This window comes from Drosophila kikkawai, chromosome 3R (genome assembly GCF_030179895.1).
Source record: "Drosophila kikkawai strain 14028-0561.14 chromosome 3R, DkikHiC1v2, whole genome shotgun sequence".
NCBI classification, from domain to species: Eukaryota; Metazoa; Arthropoda; class Insecta; order Diptera; family Drosophilidae; genus Drosophila; species Drosophila kikkawai.
The window spans coordinates 23,897,849-23,922,283 of NC_091731.1; the positions used below are offsets into that span (position 1 = coordinate 23,897,849).

A 24,435-nucleotide genomic window follows, 5' to 3' on the forward strand; every position below is an offset into this window, starting at 1 on the left:
AGACATTGGGTCGGGGACGTGTGTGCGAGTGAGATGGCTATGTGCGATGGGCCGCTCGCAGTGCTGCCGTCGCACTCGCTCACGAAGAGGTAGAGAAGAAAAAAACCAAAACGAAATGGGAAACAGGCGAATTTCACAAAACATTTGACAAAATCAGTTGACAATTACACTGTAAACGGATTCCGTTTGCCTTCAGCGATCGGGGCTCTAGCCGTTTTTCCCGTTGTCAAACGCGCGCTGCTACTACAGCGTTCCGCAGATTTCCCGCACTTTTGCCTACACTCCGGATTTTTTTTCTCCTCGAGATTGTTTTTCATCGATTGTGCCACCTATCGATACATCGATAGCGATATCTGACGCCTATCGCTCGAGTTTCCCATACGATACCCAACTATCGTCCATCGCTGCTTTAATTACAAAAAAATAAATATAAATGAAGTGAAGCGGACGCAGCAACAAAAACAAAGAGATTGCTACGACAAAATGCTACGGGTAAGTGACCTGCCCGGCGGGTGGAACAAACTCTCGGCCAGCGTACATTATATATAGACTTCCTGGGCAGGCAATCGGGAAACGGGACAGGGACATCTTTGAAGAGGTTTGGCCGGATAAGCGGAGGATCGTGCTAAAGCTGCTGCGCCAGGACACTGTGTCGCAGCGCGAGTGGCAGGATTTGTTCTTCGGCGTACACTTTGTGTGCCTGTGGGACGAGAAGGGCGCCGCCAAGATCTACGACTGCCTGCAGCAGGACATCGTCGAGTTCATCGTCCAGGCGCAGAGTCAGGTACAGGCTCAGCGTGGAGAGCAGGCCCTGCTGGCCACCTACATTGTGGAATGGCGCAAGTTCTTCACACAGTCCAACTACCTGCCGCTGCCTTTTCGCCAGCTGGAGCAGTCTCCGCAGGTGAAGCCCTCGTCAAGCTCCTCCGCCGCATCTGCCTCGGGAGCAAGCACCAGTGCCGCGGCCGCTGCCTCCTGCAGTGGTCAGCCGGGCAGTAGTAGCTCCGCGGTGAACAAGGCAAGCGCCTCCACCTCGGCGGCAGCCGCTGCCTCCTCTGCAGCCTCTACTTCCGCCGCCGCCGCCTCGACATCCGCCTCAACGAGCTCAGCTGCTGCGGCGGGTGCGGCGTCATCGGGAAGCAGTAGCAGCTCCACCTCGAAAAAGAATCCCACAGAGGACAGTCCCGTCCGCAAGTTAATGCTGGACTCGTGGAACATGCACATCTTTCACGACATCAAGCACCGCCTGCAGGAGTCGGCCATGAAGATTGTGCACGCGGAGCGGAATGGCGATGCTTATGACGCTCAACTGGTGGTAGGCGTCCGGGAGAGCTATGTGAATCTCTCCTCAAATGCGGAGGACAAGCTGGAGATCTACAGGGAGAACTTCGAGATGGCTTATCTGAAGGCCACAGCCGAGTTCTATCGTCTGAAGTCCGCGGAGCAGCAGCAGGAGAACGGAGTGCTGGCTTACATGAAATACGCAGATGCCAAGCTGCGCGAGGAGGAGGTGCGAGCGAAGCGGTATCTAGAGCCTAGCAGCTTTAACATACTCACCTACACACTGGTCAAGGTGCTCATTGTCGATCATCTCAACTCCATCATTGCGGAGTGCCCAGCTCTGATCAGGGATTATGAAACGGAGCGCCTGAATCTCATGTTCCGACTAATGGACCGAGTCCTGCACGGCGTCGGTGTGGAGGCGATGATGAGTGACCTGCAGCGACACATCCAGTCCGCGGGTTTGGCTGACATGCTCTCCGCCTCTGAGGTAATTACCCAGGACTCGGAAAAGTATGTGGAGCGGCTGCTGGAGCTGTTCAACAAGTTCAGTGACCTGGTGCGCAACGCCTTCAATGACGATCCCCGCTTCCTCACCGCCCGCGACATCGCCTTCAAGACGGTCGTCAACGACACCAGCGTGTTCAAGATGGAGCTGCCAACGAGCATCGCCAATCGGGGCGTCAAATACACGGCGCCGGAGAGCAAGTGTCCAGAGCTATTAGCCAACTATTGCGACATGTTGTTGCGTCGGACACCGCTCAGCAAGCGCCTCACCAGCGAGCAGATTGACGCCCGCCTGCGCGACGTTTTGCTTGTACTGAAATACGTGAACAACAAGGATGTCTTTATGCGCTACCACAAGGTTCATTTGACGAGGCGGTGAGTTTATAGCTCAAATCTATTGATTGGGATTGATTTTCTACGAATTCTGTATAATTTTTCAGCCTGATTCTCGGCACCAGTGCGGACAGCGAAAAGGAGGAGGACATTGTTGAGTGGCTGCGCGAGGTGGGAATGCCAGCAGACTACGTCAATCGGCTGGCACGAATGTTCCAGGACATTAAGGTCAGCGAAGATTTGAATACTCAATTCCGCAGCTCGATAAGTCGCCACGACGCTATCAATATTAAAATACTCAATGCCGGTGCCTGGGCACGTTGCTCGGAGCGCGTGTCAGTGTCGCTGCCCATCGAACTGGAGGACTATATTCCCGATGTGGAGGAGTTTTACAAGAAGAAGCATTCCGGCCGCAAACTGCAGTGGTATCATCACATGAGCAACGGCACCATCACCTTTGTAAACAACTTTGGTCGCTATGATCTGGACGTGACCACCTTCCAAATGGCCGTCCTGTTTGCCTGGAATCAGCGGCAGCACGACAAGATATCCTATGAGAATCTACGCCTTGCCACCGAACTGCCAGGTAGGGTTTCATTATTTAATTTGGGAACTCCCTGAGCTTAAAAGTATTTCCCGTTTTCTGTTAAAGATCCCGAACTGAGGCGAACGCTGTGGTCGCTGGTGGCCTTTCCCAAAATCAAAAAGCAAATACTGCTCATGGAGCCGGCGGCCATCAATTCGCCCAAAGACTTTGCCGAGAACACAATGTTCTATATCAATCAGGAATTTGCCATCGTCAAGAATGGCAAATCGCAGCGGCGTGGAAAGGTAAAGAAATATAGGATAACATCCAGGGGACTTTAACTATAATCAGCTTTTCCGTTTCCCTTAGCTTAACCTTATTGGTCGGCTGCAACTGAGCACGGAACGGTCACAGCAAGAGGACAATCAGTCCATTGTGCAGCTTCGCATCCTGCGCACTCAGGAAGCCATAATCAAGATCATGAAGGTGCGCAAGCGGATGAACAATGCTGCGCTGCAGGTAATTGCTTTGAAGTGTCCATTTTGGCGGATCTTCAGTCGCTTTGTTTTGCAGGGTGAACTTATCGATATACTGAAGAACATGTTCCTGCCGTCCAAGAAGATGATCAAGGAGCAGCTGGAGTGGCTTATAGAGCACAAGTATATGAGGCGCGACGACGACGACATCAACATGTTCATCTATGTGGCATAGAATGGCTATGGCTGCTCTCCCAGATGCTGCTCCAGGTCCCAGGCTCTAGTCTCAGTCCCCCGTCTAAGCAATCATTCCCTATCTCCATTTCCATTCCCCTCACACGCCGTCGCTACGGCGATTTTAATCTCAATGCCGAGACGTGCTCAAAGCACGAATGCAACCTTTATTTCTAACTGTGGAATTGGATCAATTGTATTATATATATGGAATCGTGATTCGCTGCTGACATTGCGTCCTCAAAGCATTTAAATCGGCAGGCATTTCAGTCCGGCGTCCGCCTTCCGCATCTCCTCCACGTCTGTAACCATATCCGTATTCGTATTTTGTGAATCTTTGTATTTTTATATTCGGCCCAACTAACTCCATTGGCTTTTAAGGCGCATGTAGCTCTAGGTATTATGTTTCGTGCGTTTAAGTGCACCCCCCCAAAAGCCCCCCTGGAAGTTCCGTGCCCATGCCCGCACCCTGCCCCCCATGAATATTTATCGATCGATAGCGTTAATCTAATCAACTTGCTGTTTTCTACGTATGTAGTTCACCTCCCTTGTTTGTTTCCGTTGCCTGGTCGTCTTCTGTTGATTCTTGGGTATTTTTGCAATGTTCTGCGTAAGACGATGCGCTCATCCACATAGGGATTTAAGCCTCCTGAGGTCTGGCACTCTCCCAGCATGGAATGCATAAACATACACGCAAACACTCACAATACACACACGCGATCGCTAAACAACTACAGCTAAAATATAGCAATACTTTTACATTTTAAGTTAATGAATAAACTTGGTTCTACCCAGATAATGAAGCGAATCCACATTTCTTATTCATTTTTAAATTGGTGGCAGTCTTGTGTACATATATTGTGTGCATTCTTTTAAGTTTAAATATTTTGAAAGCTTAAGGTATAGGAAATTTTCAGAGACCGGATTCGAGTTCAGCGCATCAAAAACTATCGGAAAAGCTTATTCCGGTTCTTGGTTCTGCCATGTCATGTGTGTTATGGATGATGGATGGGCTACTAACACTATTAATTTTAATTAGAAACAGCTTCCTTTTGTTTTTTAATAAATATTTTATTTTAGAACCTCATATAGTTGCCCAAATAAAACACAACTGCATATCATTACAGCAAAATGCTTGTCTTGTTTATTAAACTTATAAAAATAAAGGGCGGATTTTGGGTCGAACACGAAAAGATTGACTCGAAATAAACTACAAATGTAAATGATACAAACTAATCAATTATGATAATCGATGGAAAAATACCTCAGCTCCACAGTTCTGACATGCAAAATACATTTTAAAAACATTACATTAACCTAATTAGTTAAATTATATGGACAAAAACTCAGGGACATTCAAAGTTTACAAAGATCATTCCCTCAAATAACAAGGACACAGGGATGCTGACGCCTTAAAATACATATATGTATAAATTATGAATTCGGAACCCTAGCCTATGCTATGACTTATGATCCTACACAGCTAAAATACTATTGAAGCGGGCGTATGCATATCTCGGTTAAGGTTGGGTCGGTATCTTGTGACTGCCACAGGAGGAAGAAGATTTAAATGGAAAATCTAGTTTCCTTTAAAAGTCTCCTCAATTGGTTATCAGCTAGCGCCCTAGTTTATTGGGTTTAGGATTAGGACCAAACTATCTGTAGATCTACCGTCGCTTGCGTCCCTTTTTATAGCCCTTGCCGTACCACCCCGCCTGGGTGCGTGCCAGCTTTCTTGGAAAACTCGTGCTCAGCTGCTGCCTTCGCTTGGCGGTCTCCGCGGCCGCAATGTGCGCCAAGGATATATTCTCATCGTATTCATCGTCGTCATCGGATGTGGGACAGCACTCACAGACCACAAACCGGCCGCTCCTGGCCCGTTTCTTGTGCTTGCGCTGATTAAGGTTCCAGCGACGATAGAATTGGCACTCCAGCTCGGCATACCGGTCGAAGCAGAAGTCACAGCTGGCGGCAGAGCGGTTCATGGCAAAGTTGGGCACCACCTGCAGGTTCCAAATATTTAGATCCGCTGGCGGTGGTATCAGGATGCTGTGCAGTCCGGAGTACGCATACTTTGCGTCGTACCAGCTTGGCAACTGGCGGAGAAGCTCTTCATCGGTGTTCTGCCTTAGCAAATCCACTTGGGCCAGGATATTTTCTTCTCCCAGATCCTCCTGTTCGTCTTCCTCTTCCTCATCATCGTGTTCTGTGCTGGAGTCGCTCTGGGTTTGGATGTTAAGCGCCTGAAAGGCAGGTGGCAGTACAAGTTTGGGCTCGACGAACGGCGTGCTCAGGGGTGCTCCAATAGGCACCAGCGGTGGCAGTTCCATTGGTTCCAGTCTTAGCTCAATCGGGAGCTCGGTACTGCTGACTACACTGGATTTTTGGATGGCCACTAGCTTGGGCAACTCCACTTGGCCATTGGCCACCACCACCTGTGTATCTACCGTTTCCTCTGCCTCCTCCTTGAGGGACAGGGGCTCCAGCTTGGGCAAGAGCTCTAGCAGATGCAGCTCTTGTTTTACGAAGGTCACATGGCTGTCGATTACTTCCAGTTTTACCTCATCAGTCTCTATTTTAACGGATGTCTCCGTAGCTTCCAGCTGCAAAATGGCGCCATTTTTATCCTCATTCTTTACCTCGCCATTAGTGCCCAGCTGTTCCACCTTGATTTCCTCATCCTGGCCATTGGTTAGCTTATATTTTTGACGAAGTTCCAGATTGGTCTTCACCCGTCGTCCGTTCTTAATCGGCGTCCGGATGCGCGGCCCCTTGCCGATGGGCAGATCGCTATAATTGTAGCTGCAGCTCTCGCTGGAGATGGTCGAGTCCTGTGTCTCCTCGGTCGTGGTGGTAAAGGCTTCCTCTTCATCGGCGTTCTTCAACAGCGGTTGCGTGAGCGTATGCAGCTCCTCGGGCATCAGGAGCGACGCATGTGCAAAGATCGGATCCTTTTCCTTGGTGTAAACGGGCACTGGAATGTGGAGGAGGTGCATCAGTTGCGCCATCACCCGATCGCACTTGCCATTGATCTTGATGCTGGCTATCGCGTCCTTGGGCGTCCACTGCAGGTTTACTACACAGATCTTGGCACGCTGGCGTGCCGGCCGATCCATCTGCCATAGCCAGGTGTATTTTTTGAGTACTTTAAGGCTGGAGCCCAGGCAGAGAATCACATCCGCTCGCTCGGCACTCGCAGTGGCACCCGCCCAGTTTAGCGGCCACTTGAGGTTTCCTCGCTCCCCGAAATGCACGATGGTGTCGTACAGGGGCTCCGAGCAGCGATGGCACAGCCGGTGGGTCTTGTGGCAGTAGCGGGCGGTCATCTCAGTGGTGTCGAACTGACGCCAGTAGACGGCGTTCGGACGGCAGTTCTTGCACACCTCCACATACATGTTGCCATGGATCTCGGACAGCGAATGCCTCGGTAATCCGGATCTCAGGTGCAGACCATCGCAGTTCTGTGACACCACATGATGGAGGAGTCGACGGCGGTGGAGCTCGTACAGGGCCATATGCGTATAGGTGGGATTCGCACTGGATAGATCATGCTCCCCAATATCTTGGCCCTTCTGCAGCAGGGTCCAAATGCCCTGGCTGCCTCGGTAGTCCGGTATCAAGGCCGCTGTGCTAATCCCGGCGCCAGTGTAGCAAACCAAATGCTTGGCCTGCGATATGATATTGGCCAGCTGCTCCACCTTTGCCTCAATCACGTGCGGCGCATCCTCGCGTTCCACCACCCTCTCCTTGTAGATTTCCACGCGCTCCTTGCGCTTCTTGGTCGCCTTCACCATATCCGGGTGTTTATCGAGAAACTGTCGGTCATCCGCCGAGCGCAGCGAGTCGCATTTTTTCAAAATCATCGAGACCTAGAATGAAAGAAATATATTTTTTAGTTATTTTTAAATATTTATATTTTCCTAAAAACTGTTGGTTTTATCTCTCTGAACTGGATAAATTGGAACACTTCCTGCCAGGATACAAGCACACACACACACACGCACACCAGTAGGGCACACATACACACACACACACACACATATGTACTATGGCGGACTTTAATTACCCTTCGCATGGCATCCTTGCGTCTCCGCTTCTCGTTGTCCTTCTTGGCCGGATTCATCTTGGCCCGCGTTATATAAGACTGCGCCACATCCTTCTCCTGCTTCTGCTCCAGCTCCATCTGCTGCTCCAGCTCCATGGTCCTGCTGGTCCGGCACAATTGGCAATCTCAGGTGTATATGCGGGAAACCGAATTAAAGTGCGCCGCGGCCAGGAACGGGAAAGATGCGGGAGATGGCCAAGTGTGATGCAGTGTCCGCAGGATTACCGCTTACATTTTATTAGCGATGAATTTGCAATTCGCTAAATTGTGCGACAACTATTGTTTTGTAAATTTTTTTTTGTTTTGTGAAAAAAGGTAAACAACTATCGATGTCCGCATCGATAGATATCGGTTATCGATAGCTTAGGGATGCAGCGTTTTAAAAAATTCAAGTTGCAAATTAATCGCAAGTTAATGTTTATAAAATGTGTTTAGTTTAGTACATTAAAATGGTAAATAATAATAATAATAATAATAATAATAATAATAATAATAATATTATTATTATAAAATACTCCTCATGGTATATCAGCAGAGGTCCGCCCGAATCGCCGCTACATGTATCCCGGGCCATCTCGGAACCCACACAGAGTTGGGTTCGCTCATCAAATCCACGCGGGAACTCCTCCAATTGCCGGGTCAAGAGTCTCGTGCATACCTACAGGATACCAAATAAATGCGGCGCCAGAGCACTATTCTAATTCAAATTACTCACCTTTTCTCCGTAGCGATCCAGCTTCACTTTGAGCAACTTGGCCGAGGGCTTCCCTGCCAAATCCATGCTGCCCCATCCTACGGCTATAAAAGTGTTTTTGGAACGATCATCCTGAAATGGCAGACAGGCGGGATGCTTATAAAGATCAAAGATCACGTCCTCATTCAGTTTAATCATTCCAATGTCGTGGTAAAACTCTGGATCCTCGTAATTCGGATGGATAATATATCCAGAAACATTGTAATCCTGGGGAGCAGCGTCGTCTAAGTACGTATCAAAGTCTAGTTCACCCAATCGCACCACATTCACGTCTCCTCTGAAATGTAGTAATTGTAAGCAACATTTTTAGATTTTATAGATTAAAATTTGTACTTTTCCGATTCCAGGCAGTGGGCAGCGGTAAGGACGAATCTCTCGCTAATTAAAACGCCGCCGCAGAACCAGTCGATGCCCAGATCTTGGCGACGTCCAAACGAGCCATGTGCGGAAATTCCCGAGCCTGGGCCGGATGACCACCTACAATGAAAGGCAAATAACTTCGACAATTGTCGATGACCCGGCTAAGAGTCGCGGCTCCGGGCAGGAATAATCCATAGTTGACAGTCTCATCAAACACGGTCTTCTTGTATCTCGTGCAAGCTGGAGAGGAAAGGGGTTAATAGAAGGAATGTTAATATATGATTTGGGAGAAATGTTTTAAGACTTAAAATGACGATGTCATAATACGCACTCACACCTAACTACATCCGGATGCTGGCCAAAAACACATGCCAGAAGAATGATCAAGAGGGTGGTGAGCAGAGACGGCCACATCTCTACGTTAAATCGGAGATCAACTGAGAGCTACACTCCCCGAGATCCAAGCCGCTCCAATCCGTTGCGAACGGGTTTCACTCCCGATCAGTTACTGATTGAACGATCTGTTGCCTCCCCACTAATCATACCAGCGGTTCATCGACGAAGGTTCAATCGGGTAAAAGCCAACAGAAATCCCCCGCTCTGCCAGTGGTTTCTTGGTAATCGTTTGGCCCGCTATAAAGGCGATTTGTTTACTCGCATATTAAAAGAATATGCTAATAATAACACGTTAATTAATGGAAGGGGCTGGTTGACTTGGTAAGGTTTTTTTAAATCATTGTTTTTACATTTATTTAGCCGGGTTGTTGTTAAAATGTATACATTGAAATTTACGGATATTCATCAAAAATTTATCCAAATCTAAATCTTTACGTCTTGGCCAGCTCCTGCTTGATCCAGTTGATGTAGAAGTGCACCCTCGTATACATGGCGGGCACATCGGGCGTGTCGCAACCCACTCCAAACGAGGTGATACCCATTACGTGGTACATGCAAGGAAATGTCTTGTGGTAGGTTAGCACTGGTCCGCCAGAGTCGCCGTTGCAGGTATCCTTGTGCTCAGATGACCCAATACAGATTTGCGTGGTGGCATTATATCCATTGGGCAGCTGCTCGTTTTTTTCCGCGGTAATCGAGCAGCGGGTGCCGTAGTTACTGAGCTTAACCTTCTGCAGCTTCTTGGTCTCCGCACCACGCCGAGGAACGAACTCTAGCTGCCCCCAGCCGATGGCGACGAAGGAAGGGTCTGATTTTCCGTCGCTAAACGGAAGGCATGCTGGATGCTTGTACTCGTTAAAGGATACAGTCCTGGTCAGCCTAATGATGGACAGGTCATTGTAAAGAGCTGGATAATCGAAGTCGGGATGCATCGTGTGGTCCTTAACGCTAAAGTCCTCGGGATCAGCGTCGTCGGTGTCAGTGCCAAACTCTAGTTCCCCGAGGCGGACGATATTAACAGAGCCCCTGCAATAAATTTGCATATAATAAATATATGATAATATATATTATCTGTATGCATACTCGTCGGCAAAGTGACAATGAGCTGCCGTCAGCACATGCCGATTGCTGATAAGAGTTCCTCCACAAAACCAAATCGTCTTGCCATCTTCATCGCGATGTCCCAGCCGGGCGGCGTGAGGAAACTCCTTGGGCGAGGCTGGTCCACCGCCAATTATAAGGGGTGCGTAGCTGGTGCACTTGTCCTCCGTCTTGTAGATAGGTGCAGATCCCTCTATTAGCAGACTGAACTCAGAGGTCTCATCCCAGACTTCGGTTTTGTATTCGGCGCAGGCTGTTAGGAGTAAATCTTAGAATTGATCGCCTAGAAGATAAATACAGACGCACTTCTTACTAGGTCCGGATCTTGGCAGGTCACCAGTTGAACAGATAGAACCACCACTGAGACTTCCAGCCAGAAATACATTTCAGCTTTCATCGTCTGCTTGCCTCTACGATTTGTTTGCTACTGACAGCGTTATCGGCGATGATCATAAAGCTCGTCTTACGAGAGGTTCGATTCGGTTTCGGGTTCTGAAGTGCATCGCAGGAGAGCCATTAAATACTGGGAAAGTTCGTGTATTTATTGATAAGAAATTGAATACTTAAAAATTATAGGGGCTTACACCATGAGTGCATATAAATTCAATGCTCACGACTTGAGCAAACCGAAGTTGAATACAAAAAAGCCAGTTTTCCGGTTTTAAAATATTTACTGCACTTGAAGGTCTTCAAAAGGTTACGAACTCACTGATATATGTATCTATATATAGAGGTACGAAAAACTATATATTTATATTTATTCAAAAATCAAACTAGGAAATAGAAAAACTGCTTTCTGCGGAATTAAAACCAGAAAATATTCTATGAAATTTGAGTTACGACTTAAGCACCCCAAACCGGTTTGGAAATTTAAAAAAAAATCTACGAAAATCTAAAGTATTTATTTTCTACATTTATATCTTTCTAAGAAAACAGAATTGGCTATTTAAGTAATTAAAAAATAAATGCAAAAATCCTTTGACTCTACGAGGTCTTCGCCAACTCTCTTTTAATCCAGTCCAGGTAGTAGTGGACTCTCGTATAGGCACTGGGTATATCGGGGGTGGAGCAACTGACTCCCGCCGAGGTGATGCCCATTACATGGTACATGCAGGTGTAGGTCTTGTGATAGGCCAGGGCCGGGCCACCAGAGTCTCCGTTGCAGGTGTCCTTGTTGTCCTTCGATCCGATGCACAGCTGAATGGTGGTGTTAAAGCCCTTGGGCAGCACATTGTTCGCTTCCGAGGTTTCTAGACACCTCTGCCCATAGCTCCGGAGCTGCACCTTCAGCAGCTTTTTGGACTCCTTCTTGGTAAACGCCCTTTGGCCCCAACCGATCGCAATGAAGGTTTCGTGCTGCTCGCCGTCGTCGAAGGGCAGGCAGGCTGGATGCTTATACAGGTTGAACTTCACCTCCCGATCGAGCCGCACCAAGCCGATGTCATGGTAGAGGGCGGGATCCCTATACTCTTCATGTTCGATAAGCCGGGCCACGCCAAAGTCCTCGGGCTCAGCGTCGTCCGTATCAGTGTCGAACTCAAGCTCACCCAAACGCACCACGTTGACCTCGCCGCTGCGGAAAGTGAGGGATTACATTATCAGATTGGAAGATTCTTCTCATATGTACGTACATCTCGGAATAGAAACAGTGGGCCGCTGTGAGCACCACGCGATTGCTGATCAAGGTGCCGCCACAGAACCATTTGATTTCATTATTGGCCATCCGGTGGCCCAGTCTCGCTGCATGGGGGAATTCCTTGGGTTCTGCCGGAGTGCCGTCCACTATCAGGGGTCGCGACCCACTGCAGGAGTCAAGCGTATTGTATATAATCGGGGCATTGGGGAAAAATGGGCTAATGGGAATGCTCTCCTCGAAAACTGTCTTCTTGAAAAGTGTGCAAGCTAGGGGATGTTTAAGAAATATTAATATTTTATTTTAATTCAATTATTTATTTATATTAAAATTAATAATAATTTTGTTTACCTCTCTCGGCGGCTGGATCCGGGTTCTGGGCGAGAACAAGGTTGCCGCAGCATAGCAGAAAAAGCGTTCCAAGCGAACGCATTGACATGATCTTAATTAGCTCTCGAACTGCAGTGGGAGGCGATCGGCCGGCAACTGATCGAATCGAAGCTGTTAATCAACTAGTTTTCAATTGCGCAGTTGAACTTGCCCGATAATCCCTCTTTCCTCCATCAGCTGATCAGATTCCCGTACACAGTAGAAGATAGAGATACGCATTAAAAACTGAGTAAATACATTTATGAGAGTTAAGCCTTTCCCTGAATCTCCCAGAAGATAAGATAAAATACATATACTCCATTTGAATTTCCCCAAAAAAAACCTTTTACACAATTAATTCTTAAATAAACTGTAACCTTATATGGGCTAACTTATCCAATGTATACTGTACAAGAATGAAGCATACCGGTTTTCATCACAAAAAATAGAATTCACCAAAAGTTGGTTGGCTTAACGTTTATGTATGTATATTATTGTATGTATTATATTGTACAATGTTTAACAAACTAAAGTCGAAAACTAAAACTAATTGAAGTGTATGCCCGCTGAGTTAAAGGCCATCAGAAGCCGCATGAAGTCGTCAATATCCATGCTTCTCGCACGATTGGTGGCCATGTCCAGTTCCTCCAAAATGCCAATAACTTTGTTTTGCATGTTGAAGTCATCTTCAACGGGCTGCGTGGAAAATAAGCAAATAAATTAATTGTCAATGCAAGTTTTCTACCGAAGAAAATATGAAATTGTACATATTTATGCAACAAAATAACTCGTAAAACGGGATTAATAAGTTAAGAGAAAGCTTTAGAGTTATACGCCTTTATCTATCAACAGCTTTTAGTGCAAACTCACCTCGTTTCTAAGCGAGCGATACAGCTTGTAGTTCTTCTCGAGCATCTCCAGCACGGAGGTTACCTTAAAGGTGGCTGCCAGCGTCTTGTTCTTGCGCAGAAAGGCGATACGCGTGAGGCCATCCCACTCGGTGAAGTTGACTGCCGGCGGCGGGTTCTTTGGCTCCAGGCGCACCACGCTCGACTCGACCTTTGGTGGCGGCTTGAAGTTGTTCTTGCCCACCTTCATCAGCATGTCGACGCGGGCCAGCAGCTGTGTGTTGATGCTTAGACGGCAGTAGAGCTTGTCGCCCGGCTTGGCCACCAATCGCTGGGCAAACTCGCGCTGGAACATGAGGACGGCGCATCGAAAGAGCGGGCGGTGGAGCAGCAGCTTGAATATCAGCGGCGAACTAATCTGGTACGGCACGTTGGCAATGCAGAGGTCGAAGAAGGGCAGTTCCGCCTTAAGGAAGTCGCCGATGAGCACCTGCAATTTTGGTTGCAGCGGCGTCGCCTGGACGCGCTTCTGCAGCTCGGCCGCCAGCCGAGTGTCAATTTCGCAGGCGATTACTTTCTTGGCACGCTCCAGCATCCGTACGGTCATGTTGCCGGTACCAGGACCGATTTCCAGCACTACATCCGTGGCGCGTAGGGCGGCCTTCTCCAGCATAGTGGTGATCACCAGCGGATTTTTCAGGATATGCTGGCCAAAGTCCTTGTTGAATACGATTCCTGGTCGGCATGGGAGCAATGATTACTTTTGGTTTATTGTTTCATGTACCAAATAAACTCACCCTGCTTCTGCACCTCCGTGTGGATGCGGGTTTTCTTTTCCGTTTTCACCTTTGGCATTTTGACTGGCACCTGCTTATTTCCTATAAACTTGTTAAAATTAAACAAATTATATATTGTTTTGAACTTCTTCTTCTTTTTGTGATGGCAACATGTGCGCTGTTAATCAGCAGCTGTTAGGGATGATAAATGTAGCCGATAACTTATCGGCTGTCATTATCGTCTCTGTTATTTACATCTGTAAACGAGCTGTTAAATGAAATTTTAAAACTTTTTGAATAAAACAGTTTTCAATTGTATAAACAAATTTTAGCATGGGGAGAGCTTTCCTTAATAAACCACTTGAAACATAAACACTGAAATATTTCTATGTTCTAAAATATGTTAACCCTTTATGGTTATGGTGTTTTTTAAGTATTTTTTTCTAAATATTTTTTTTTTAATGTTGCCCTCCATTTCGTTTCAAACTCTATTAAATGGAACCCTTTCCCTGTTTTTAGTTTGATTCAAACACAATTAGTTACATTTTTCATAGGTGTTACCTCTCTTTATTTAATAATTAGTTTTCACTTAATTTTATAAATCAATTTCTTGTTTTCAATTTTGCTTTCTTTGGTTATCCTTTGCACACATCTGCTTATACCATTTATTTAGTAGCTTCTTTAACATTCAATTCTGCCACTCCCTGCCTTCCTTGGTAAACATTCCTCTTTTATTTTTATTTTTTTATTTAATAGCTTTTTTACAACATATCAACTGTTGACTTTCGACTTTACCGTTACAGTTATTTATCTCTGGTTTAAACATAACTTAGACGTTACTTATGCATTTTCCTCTGTGTCTTAGTCTGGTTCTTCCTCAAGTTAAACTGCTGTGTGTTGTGCTTTTTGGTGTGTTTCTGAATACTCTGACTTCTCTTTTTGCTAATGATTAATTCGCTTGCAATGATCTGCGCAGCTCCTTCTAATAAAACCATATATGGTGTCTCAGTTGGCCGCGCTTAGTTTTGTACACCGCCGATCAATAATAAATAATTCAATATACTTCCTTAGTAGTTCGTGTGTGTAGTTGTTTGCCTTAGATCAGTTAACAATTTGTAGACAATGATTTCGGGGGCTTTTCCGTTTAATAAGTTCCATTTAAGTATCTCTAAGATGCGAAAGGTACGTGAAAAAGTTGCAGAGTGAGTGTTGCCTTGGTGAGAGCATGAGCCTGTGCGGCTCCAGAAAAAGTTTAGCTAAGCTGATCGAGTCGAGGAGTGAGTACGTTCAGAGCCCGGTCCAGGGACAGGACCTAGGACCTTTGGCAAGCGAAAGGGTCTGGGAATCGTTCAGCTTTTGCACATATGTATTTAGAGAGTGAGCTTATAGCTAACATTTGGTTGCACATTTGTCCTATAACTTTAACTTGTTTTTGTCAGGTTACGGTTACGCGATTTGTTATTCCCTTTTCTGTTTCCTCCTCCTCTGGCTCCTATTATAGTATATTTAATCCTGCACCTCCTCTATTAACTTTTGTCTGTTCTTTGTTCAACAACAACCAGTGGATTTGCCTACTATCTTGACACCTACACATTTCTTTTATCCCCCTTTTGGGCTTATCTTGTTGGCTGGATGCGTTTTTCTGTTTTGTTTTGTTTGGATTTTTTTTATTTTATTTATATTTTTTAATTGAATACGCGCCTTTATCCAGCCTGGCAACGGCCTCGATCGACTGGCGATTTGAGCGCATTGTTTAAAAAATTATTAATAGCTTTTAACATTTTGCCTATACTTCCATCCTTCTTCATCATCTCCTTGTTTACTCCTTTGTTTGTTATTTTTGCTTTGGTAAAATGCGTTCTTGAAAATACTTTGGGTTAACATTTAAATTGTAAGTGGGTAACTAGCGCTTACGCCGGGTTGTTTTTGCTATTTCACAAATATTATTAGACACTGGGCTCCTCTTTATTACATACAAATGTGTGTTTATGCGCTTGCCTTTGCCTTACATTTCCTCTGTTTTTTTTTTTTTTTGTTTATTTTCTCTTTTAGTTAACAACGCTGCTTAATAGTTAATAAATCTTTTGTTATCCTTGCTTTCTCTGCTATTCCATCGATTTATTATTAAATATATACTTTTATGATCTCTCTTCTAGCGAACGATGGAAATCAAAACGGAAAACACACGAAATTAGGCGTAGAGTAAATAATAGTAGTAATAGTAATAACATTTAAATGATACTGATCCAATTTCGATGCGGTATGCTAAAAACTTGCCTCGGGTTAGTTCAAATAGAATATTTAGCTTTGAGTCTTTGGCTTTCAAAATCAACACATAATAAACGCGAATATTTGTTTTTCTTATTCATCTTATGCCACATAATTTCATATATAATTTGTTGACGGATTTCCCTCATTACGCTAAGTGTTTTGTTTTGTTTTGCTGTGGGTGTGTGTGTGTGTAATATATATATATATATGCCTTTAGTTTCACAATTTATATATATGGTTCATATATATTATATATATTGTATATATAATATGCTTGTTCTTCTGGCTCCTCATCCTCCTCTTACAGACTAAACACATTGGTTGTTTGGGTTGTATTCATAATTTGTTTTTAGCATAAATTAATGTGAATTTTTATAGACATTCTCTTTGTAGGTTTTTAGCATTTATTTCTATGATTAGTTTAGCTATACTTTTTTCTCTTTGCTGGTAAATTGTATGCGCTTTGTATTAGAGGGATTTTTGGCTTGATTTTCGCTTTGTTTTCTTTTCATTTCGTTTTTATAAATATTTATGTATAACAATAAGGTAATAATTTTAAAATAATATCGCTTTAATACTTGAGAAGGAAGTTGTGCAAGATTTCAAACTCGAAATTAAATGTTGTGTACTTTGTGTGTGTGGTAGAGACGGCACATTGCGGCTATTGTGTTTAGAAATTCCCTTGAGATTCGCTTGGAGCAAGTGCCTGGCTCTCTGCCTGGATGCTGTGAGTGCGAAACTTGAGATTCGGCACATCGATCGAACAATCAATAAATAACTAATAACAAAATGCACTCAGCCACTGGGCATTGACTAGATGGGTGTGGTTGTGTGTGCGTGGGACATCTTTTTTGTTGGCAAACAACATAAATAAATTCAAACAGGAATAGGCTAGGTTGCTGGGTGAAACATCGATGATTTAAAACCAAGTTTTTCGATTGATTTTGCGGATTTTTCGGTACAATGTGCGTTGTCCTATTGGTGTGCGCTTTAAATCAAGTCGAAGATTAGCAGTTCCACGACAATTGGCACTGGTAGTTGGATGTGGGAGGACAGGGGACTGGGGGGACAACGACTACGAGTGGACTACAACAGAAACAGACAACAATGAAGCGTTCACCGGGGTGTAGTTAAATGAAAATGATAACGATAAACAATAGACGATTAACTAGATTGTGCTGGGAGGATGCGCAAGGCGCCGATCGACCGGACATGTCCGGATGACGACGATTCGGAGCGATCTGCGTTGGGCCAGCTAACCGGGATACCCAGTCTCATCCAGCCCATCCAAGTGAACATGGTGAACATGAACTGCGATCGTTGGGGTGGGGGGGCCTTCTTAGTAGACTTTGCGCTCCGGTCCGAATTTTGGATTCACGAATGAGAAGCCCGCAAACTCATCCTGGTTGATGCAGCGAATGACCTCGTTACCGATAGGTGTCAGCACCGGATCCTCCTTGGTGAACTCAGCATCAAAGTTGTTGGCATCGCGTGGATTTTTCTGCAATTAAAAAAAGTTATTTACGAAAAATGCTCAATGAAATCATGGAAATAACGGGGACTGACCATTTTCGGTCGGAATGGTGGCTTTATGTTGCGCTTCTCGAGCTCCTTCCAGTCCAGCTTGTTGAAAAATGGATGCTTGCGTATCTCGTTCTCGTCGCCAGTGCAGCCCAGTCGCTGCTCTGGGTTTTTGGTAAGAAAACCTGCAGGAATTAAATGATATTAAGTTAAGACATTATTCACATTGATTGTTTTAAGGGATAGACTTACCCTTTAGAATGGAGACGGCCTCGCGTGATAGCCAAACTGGGTATAGGACGTCGTCGTGCATAATCGAATCGAAGAGCTCGTCCTCGTTATCGGCCTCGAACGGAGGCTGGCCGGCCATCATCTCGTACATGAGGACGCCGAGCGCCCACCAATCGACGGAGGCGCCATACTCCTGCTCCTTGAGGATCTCCGGGGCGATGTAGTCGGGCGTGCCGCAGAAGGTGGTGGTCAGCATGCCGTTCATGATGCCCTCCTTGCACATACCAAAGTCAGCCAGCTTGCAGTGGCCCTCCTGGTCGAGCAGGATGTTGTCCAGCTTCAGGTCGCGGTAGATGACGCCATGAGTGTGGAGGAACTGCAATGCCAGGGTAACCTCCGCCGCGTAAAAGGCCGCCCGGGCGGCCTCGAAGCGTCGCGCCTTCTGTATCTGGAACATCAGGTCACCGCCATTGACGTACTCCATCACGAAGAAGAGGCGGTCCGGGGTCTGGAAACAGGAATGTAACGCAGTCAGGAAGGGATGGTTGGCGGCCAGCGCCAGGATGCGCTTCTCCGTCATGGTGCAGTCCACGTCGTCGTCCTGGATGATGGCGTCCTTCTTGAGCACCTTTATGGCATAGATCTCGTCGGTGCCCTTCTTCTCGGCGAGCATCACCTTGCCAAAGGATCCCTTGCCGAGCACCTTGATGAAGTTAAAATCGAGCAAGGAGCACTTGCCGGGCCGAGTCTCCCCAGTGGCCCCACCGCCGCCGGCACCGCCCACGACTAGGCTCATGCAGCTGCTGCTATTGTAGCCGCTGGTCAGCGTCGTAGTGGAGGTGGCCAGGCTGTCCGCCGAGAGCGTGCCACTGCGGAAGGACTGCCCGGGAGCGCCGTCGCCGTCGGGTCCCAAGGAGGCACCATAGTTGTCCTCGCCGCCCTGCTGGTTCAAGTACTTGGAGCGGCGCGGCTGCTGCTTGTCCGGCGAGATCCCCAGCGAGCTAAGGATCTCGGCCATCTGCTTGGTATTGATGCCGCACGTATTGGCCACGTTCTTCTGACACCGCTTGTGCACGTTCATCCCGCAGGTCTCGCACTGCAATCCCTGCTTGATCAGGCCATAGAGCAGCGATCCGCAGTGGTCGCAGAAGGTGAACCTCTTGTAGCTGTGCACCACAAAACGGTGCGGTACATTCACGTTAAAGCGCTGGCCCGCCGGCACCACCTCCACTTTGGTTTGCTGCGGACACAACTGAGTTAGCTAGATCGTGGAGCTCTTGGTTATGCCGCATGACTCACCTCATCTCGCATGCCCGGACACTTGGACACCACGGACAAATGGCATTTTTTATGTACAACTAACGTGCAGACTAGAAGTGTGTTTGGGGGAGAGAAATCAAAGGCGACATATTAATATCCAGAACTCTGCACTAAACGCTTATGCAATTTTTCGATGGCAGAGGCAGAGAGTGCAGGGCAAAAAATCCAAAACTCTAAAGGACAAATATGCGCTCGGAAACAGGTTGCCTGAAAGGTTTTTAGCGTAACGTTTGTAATAAATGACATTTAAGACATGCTAAAAGTATCTTTCTATTAATTGACAAGAAAAATAATCAGTTGTGTCACAGAAAATGTAATTGAAAATGTGTCAAAAGTATGCTACAAAATAATTTTCAGTCAATCAATTATATTATACATTTATATATTATTTCTAAGAAATTCTACAAGTGTACTTAATTTTTCCACAAATTCGTATATCAATTTTTCGATTAAATCCAATTTGGAGAAAATATATCAAAGTATCTCATAATTGATATAAATCGATTTTATTTCCAGCTGAAGTGTATGACTTTATTGCATAGATCCGTTAAGATACTATCTCAAACTATGTTGATTTCTGTGGCACCTGTTATATATATATTATTTTACATTTTATAAGCATTAAAAATACAAAAAGAACAACAATTTCTGTATAAAAACTATTAATTGTAATCACTTTGATAATCGTTTTTTTCTATATCTCAAATCCACAGAGTTTTAGGTGACATATTTGTGTAATTTATAGCCTGGGCAACATTTTTCCGAGCCTACACTCTACAGTCTAGAGACATACGAATATGTATATATATTTACAGGATTTCGTTTAACTCAAGCTCGTTGAAACATTCAGGGTTAGACACAAAGTGGCTCAATCGTGGCATTCAATAGTTTCTTTTGGATCTTCTCTCGGATCTCCTTGAATACCACGATTGAGCTTAAGAAATTAGTTGAGAAACTTGTCGACGACCGTTTCTTGTTGTGCAGTGTGTGATTATACACATATATTTTGTATGTTGGTCAGTGGAGTTAAGTTGTGTGCTCGTTGTCTGTGCTCTAATTAGTGTTTCGGTGTACACAAGGTTTTAATCACAACATTTAAACGATGCATCGTGCCAGATATATGTATATTGAAACCAAAGAAGAAAAGAGAGAATGCACAGAATGAAGCCGAAAAGCCATTTTCTGTGGCTACAAAGAGTAAAAGGTAATTAAAACTATTGCAAGTAGTAGATTTTCTTAGTTGGACAAGACTTTTAGAAAGATTAAAGTCCACTCACTGCTCTTCCATGAACTAACAGAGATACTTAATATCAGCTTAATATATTTAAAGTTTTAGTTACATTTAATCCCCCCTAATAGGCATGCACAATAATGTAAGTCGACATAATACAGAGTGTATTGAGATGATACAGACGGACAAACAAAGAAACCTTAATGAAATGACATTGTTTGGTAATTCTAAGAGACTTGCATTGGATTACACCCACAGGACCCTTTCCGATGATCTAATTAGTAGTCTTCATTCCTTCCGCATAAGTGAGATACAAAAATGCAATGTGATGGGGACAGGACCAGATCGATTAGTGGTGCAATTGGGGGACAGGACACCGGAGTGTTGTCCTGTTCCGAGCGAAGCATGACTCAAGCCGTGGGTGATGCATTGATGCATTGGACAATGCCAAACGAACTCTGCACTAATGTAGAGGGGTTGATTCCGTTTCGATAAAAAATAATCAAGGAAACCCCAAAATGGCAACAACAACAACAACGACAACAGCAAACAACGAATAACGAACAACGAACGAACGTAACAAGCAAATGCAAAGTGATATGGTTTTTGGATTGAATATAGCTTTAGAGGGGGGCGCTCTTCCTGGAGGGAGCTCCCCCTAGAAGCGCCAGGGCTAAAGCTGCCCTGGTTGCTCCTTTCTTGTTCAGTCTGAAGCGAACACACATACCTTGACATTGATAGCCTTGTTTACCAATTCCCCTGCAAAAAGGCAAGAAATTCCATGGCTATTGTATGTATTTATATTTTTTGGGTAACTGAATGATTGGTGTGTTGGTTGTGTGTGTGTGTGTGAGTGTGTTTTTTGATGGATGAGAACCTGAAGCCCCGTGAGAAACCAAGCATGAGGCCGAGCTGATCGTGAACCCGATGACCCCGCGACCCGCCAGTCAAGCTGTAGCCCCAAAAAGGAAACCACCAAGTGTTAATGCCGATGTGAAACCAAGGAAATTAAAACGCTAATAGAGTGAGCCTCCCAAAAAAAAGAAGATGATGTTGTGGAGCCGAGAGAAGATGAGTGAATAAAGGATAGAGTGGTACATTAAGAACATACATATAGAGGTAAAGAGATCAACCCAAGTAGAATAAAATCAAAAGTAGTTCAGATGGTGAGCGGTGTTGTGTGTGTGTAAATCAAGTCCCGAAAATAAATGCATGTTCAGATTAATCACTGCAGAAATACAACTTAAAGATGTACGGAGGAGATGTTGTCAGCCCGGGACTGTACGATTATGTGTGCTGTGTGCTCCACTTACCAGATAAACTCGCGGCAATGCGAACAGAAGGTGGGTTGACGCAAAAACGTTGCCATGAACTTGTGCCCATTCACCTGGTTTTGGGAAAATACACAGGTTAATTAGTAAAATGAGAGGAGATTATAGGCCTCAGAACCATAGAAATCAATAATAATATTCAAAGCTATTGATTTCATAGGTCCATTATCCTTAGACAACGCCACTAACCTGATGCACACGACGACGCATGGCACCGCGACGCCGATTGAAGCCGGCGCGCTCTTTGAACTCCTTGTTGACGGCCACGGTGTGCTCCACCTCGGCCTCGGCTTTGGCTTGTTCTAAATTTTACAACAAATAAGTTAAAGTTTACGATAAATAAAAATAAATGAATTTCAGATACCATTGCGATTCTTTAGCTCAATTATGACGTGGATCTTGCCCTGGGGCTCCAAGTTAACCTGCATGAATACAGAAAATAGGATTATTGTTTCCAAAAAACATAAATAAAAGCCATAACATACCCATAGATCCTGCACAGCCGTCTCGCTCTGCATGAGGTCCTCGAAGGAGATTATGCAGTTGGCCACGAAATCGTCTGGCGGCAGAGCGGCATCGTGAAAGACGGTCAAATTAATGTTGCTGACATTGGTAACGTCATGGACGAACTGCTCGTTCCAAACAGGATCAAATGTCTTTGGCCGTGTGGTGGCTCGATCTAAAAGTTATAAATTAAATGTTTTATTTATTATAAATCTCCAGGATTTTTATGGCAGGACCTACCAAAGTGACTCTCGTCAACATCTATGGACACATAGGGATCGATTAGCTGCTCGTCGGCTAGCTTGCCAAAGGTGAGGTTGTGGCGCTTCTGGAAGTCTGTGGGCCGCAGGCCACTCGCCTCGCACACCTTAATCTGCAGCTTGCCCGTAAACATGGTTGTCTTTAAAGACGGTTGAATTGAGTCCGAGTCCGAGTTTGCTTCCGTATCCTTTCCGCCTGCTCCTGCCGCTCCTCGGTCCTGCGTGCGATGTCCGTGTGTGTGCTGGGAGCAGCGGTCTCACCACTCGACTGTGGTTGTCCAAGTGCTGTCGTTGGTGATCTGATCTGCTCTGCTAGTGATCTGTGGGGGAAACAAGATCAGACGGGGGGGGATAAGGTCGAGTGGCGTTCGCAACTTTCTCTGTGGGCCAATGTTAGTGTAGGTCATTGACACTCATGAATGGCTTGTGCCGTGCACTCGATTCATTCTCAAGGTCGCCGCCTGCTCCTCGCTTCAATGGAATTTAGGTACATACAGATATCTATCTACATACATATGCGGCCATAATAATAGTTGAGGAGGCTTTTTTTATATACATTTTTATAATTTTGAAATTTCTCTATAGGTAGTTCTTTATGGTTTTAAAATATAAAGTACAAAATCATGCAGCATATTTTTAGACAGCACTTTTAAACGGATTTAAATCACTAAAAATGACTAAAAAGTCTGAAAAAATGTATATTTTAAATATTTAAATGTTCAAATACTATAATCTTGGCCGCCGCTGTATGTGTGAGTGTACATATGTATGTGTGTGGGCACTCGGACTCGGATGGGGGAAATTAGGCAATCGCTCAAACGACAACAGTCCGTGAAACGGAAAATCGAAAATAGTACACGACCATCATCATTATCATCATCATTATATTGTGCCTGTGGTAATATTTTTCTGGCGCATAAATCATTCCAAGGAGTGCAACTTTGTTAATTTCGCAATTTTCAGTGAGAGATCGCCTGTTGTGGAAATACGCACACACACATTCACCACCACTTGGGAATTCCTCTAATTAGCAAACAAGGAATTTGTTTTCTCTGATTGGCAACATTTTGTTTGGTGGGGAACACAAGTACACATAAGTGATTGGTCCATTTTTTACAACCTCAAGTGCTTTCATTGTCATTTAGATTTGATTACATATCATAATGCCTTTGCTCGCTCACTTTTTTTATGCAAATTTTTTGTGTGCATGTATGGTTTATACATACACACAAACACGCGCAGCTTTTTCCACAGATAAAACAACAAAGAAAGAATAACAAGAAATGTTCTAGCTTCCTCCCACTCGCACCTCAGCGCGCCAGTCACCAATACACTCGCGAATCACTCCACCACCCCCTGGCGATCCAATAAGAAACACCTGACGAAACGCGAGAAAATGCGTGCATTTAACTAAACGTTTTTGGGCAAGAACGTCCAATTGGAAAATTGTAATTTTCTAATTGGTGAAAACGAAGACCTTCCAGCCTCCAGGGTTGCCGTACCGACTAATGAGTGCAGTGAGCGAAAGCCAGTGTTGGTAATCAGTTTTACACATTTTCTCTTTTTGTCACTCTGATACGCTCTCGATTTCGCACTCTCTCTCTCTCTCGCACTCTCTGGCTCTCTCTATTGTTGGTACAAATATAGAGAAAAAATGTTTGAGGCGCGCAGAATCTGCTATTTGTGCGAAAAAATTAAGGATGCCTTGGCACTAGAACACACACACACACACACACACACTCGCTCGACATATGTATGTATAACGCACACAATTACACGCACCCTGTTTGCACAGCGTTTTAAATTGATTGGTTTCCCAAGGAATTTGCCTTTGGTTTCCGACGAATTCGAAATATTTCACAAGATCACAGTTTCCAGCATTTTCCGTTGCATTGCTGGCAATTTATTGTTGGCTTTGAATCGAAATCGCGTATTACTATTGATAAAAATGTTCACGCCAATTTTTATTGGAAAAATGTTGGGGATGTGCAACTTGAGCGATGTATCGTTTGGGGCCAGTGTTGCGAGTTAAGCTTATTTTAGGCTAGATCTAGCAAATTTTGAAAA

General features: G+C 45.1%; 7 protein-coding genes and 1 long non-coding RNA gene across 14 annotated transcripts; 2 read left to right on the forward strand and 6 right to left on the reverse strand.

The window, feature by feature from the left end:
- The first annotated feature begins 468 nt into the window (after nucleotides 1-468).
- Nucleotides 469-4,170, forward strand: Cul5 (cullin 5). Its single transcript, XM_017161271.3, has 6 exons — nucleotides 469-492; nucleotides 563-2,163; nucleotides 2,229-2,707; nucleotides 2,774-2,952; nucleotides 3,017-3,166; nucleotides 3,221-4,170. Exons 1-6 carry the CDS (start codon nucleotides 484-486, stop codon nucleotides 3,356-3,358), a joined length of 2,556 nt encoding a protein of 851 aa, XP_017016760.1. The 5' UTR covers nucleotides 469-483; the 3' UTR covers nucleotides 3,359-4,170.
- Nucleotides 4,171-4,475: 305 nt separating this feature from the next.
- On the reverse strand, nucleotides 4,476-7,775 carry Sirt7 (sirtuin 7). The gene is made up of 2 exons (XM_017161308.3): nucleotides 7,424-7,775; nucleotides 4,476-7,226 (listed from the first exon to the last, which is right to left on the reverse strand). Exons 1-2 carry the CDS (start codon nucleotides 7,556-7,558, stop codon nucleotides 5,025-5,027), a joined length of 2,337 nt encoding a protein of 778 aa, XP_017016797.1. The 5' UTR covers nucleotides 7,559-7,775; the 3' UTR covers nucleotides 4,476-5,024.
- A 39-nt stretch (nucleotides 7,776-7,814) lies between these two features.
- On the reverse strand, nucleotides 7,815-9,154 carry LOC108070636 (serine protease snake). The gene is given in 6 exon segments (XM_017161202.3): nucleotides 7,815-7,824; nucleotides 7,978-8,120; nucleotides 8,178-8,493; nucleotides 8,550-8,649; nucleotides 8,652-8,816; nucleotides 8,912-9,154. Coding segments are annotated over 6 exon segments (813 nt in total). The 5' UTR covers nucleotides 8,991-9,154.
- Nucleotides 9,155-9,285: 131 nt separating this feature from the next.
- Nucleotides 9,286-10,539, reverse strand: LOC108070720 (venom protease). The gene is made up of 3 exons (XM_017161314.2): nucleotides 10,380-10,539; nucleotides 10,056-10,326; nucleotides 9,286-9,998 (listed from the first exon to the last, which is right to left on the reverse strand). The coding sequence occupies exons 1-3, from the start codon at nucleotides 10,468-10,470 to the stop codon at nucleotides 9,404-9,406; spliced, it is 957 nt and encodes a 318-aa protein (XP_017016803.1). The 5' UTR covers nucleotides 10,471-10,539; the 3' UTR covers nucleotides 9,286-9,403.
- Nucleotides 10,540-10,956: 417 nt separating this feature from the next.
- Nucleotides 10,957-12,201, reverse strand: LOC108070721 (serine protease snake). The gene is made up of 3 exons (XM_017161315.2): nucleotides 12,058-12,201; nucleotides 11,705-11,975; nucleotides 10,957-11,646 (listed from the first exon to the last, which is right to left on the reverse strand). The coding sequence occupies exons 1-3, from the start codon at nucleotides 12,143-12,145 to the stop codon at nucleotides 11,058-11,060; spliced, it is 948 nt and encodes a 315-aa protein (XP_017016804.1). The 5' UTR covers nucleotides 12,146-12,201; the 3' UTR covers nucleotides 10,957-11,057.
- Nucleotides 12,202-12,546: 345 nt separating this feature from the next.
- LOC108070649 (probable dimethyladenosine transferase) lies at nucleotides 12,547-13,897 on the reverse strand. The gene is made up of 3 exons (XM_017161218.2): nucleotides 13,721-13,897; nucleotides 12,946-13,658; nucleotides 12,547-12,771 (listed from the first exon to the last, which is right to left on the reverse strand). Exons 1-3 carry the CDS (start codon nucleotides 13,776-13,778, stop codon nucleotides 12,622-12,624), a joined length of 921 nt encoding a protein of 306 aa, XP_017016707.1. The 5' UTR covers nucleotides 13,779-13,897; the 3' UTR covers nucleotides 12,547-12,621.
- A 341-nt stretch (nucleotides 13,898-14,238) lies between these two features.
- On the reverse strand, nucleotides 14,239-24,373 carry Pkc98E (Protein kinase C). 7 transcript variants are annotated; one of them, XM_017161265.3, is made up of 11 exons: nucleotides 24,151-24,373; nucleotides 22,349-22,688; nucleotides 22,090-22,283; nucleotides 21,969-22,026; nucleotides 21,794-21,906; nucleotides 21,587-21,660; nucleotides 21,001-21,032; nucleotides 19,022-19,092; nucleotides 17,744-18,974; nucleotides 17,537-17,676; nucleotides 14,239-17,471 (listed from the first exon to the last, which is right to left on the reverse strand). In XM_017161265.3, exons 2-11 carry the CDS (start codon nucleotides 22,500-22,502, stop codon nucleotides 17,310-17,312), a joined length of 2,229 nt encoding a protein of 742 aa, XP_017016754.1. In that variant the 5' UTR covers nucleotides 22,503-22,688; nucleotides 24,151-24,373; the 3' UTR covers nucleotides 14,239-17,309. The 7 variants fall into 7 exon arrangements, with proteins under 7 accessions (XP_017016754.1, XP_017016756.1, XP_041631878.1 ...); XM_017161267.3 differs by having other exon boundaries at nucleotides 17,744-18,962; nucleotides 24,151-24,372; XM_041775944.2 differs by lacking the exon at nucleotides 24,151-24,373 and adding an exon at nucleotides 23,678-23,696.
- On the forward strand, nucleotides 20,871-21,871 carry LOC138929032 (uncharacterized). The gene is made up of 3 exons (XR_011445455.1): nucleotides 20,871-21,439; nucleotides 21,494-21,616; nucleotides 21,765-21,871. It is a non-coding gene; the product is annotated as an uncharacterized lncRNA (long non-coding RNA).
- Nucleotides 24,374-24,435: the final 62 nt, after the last annotated feature.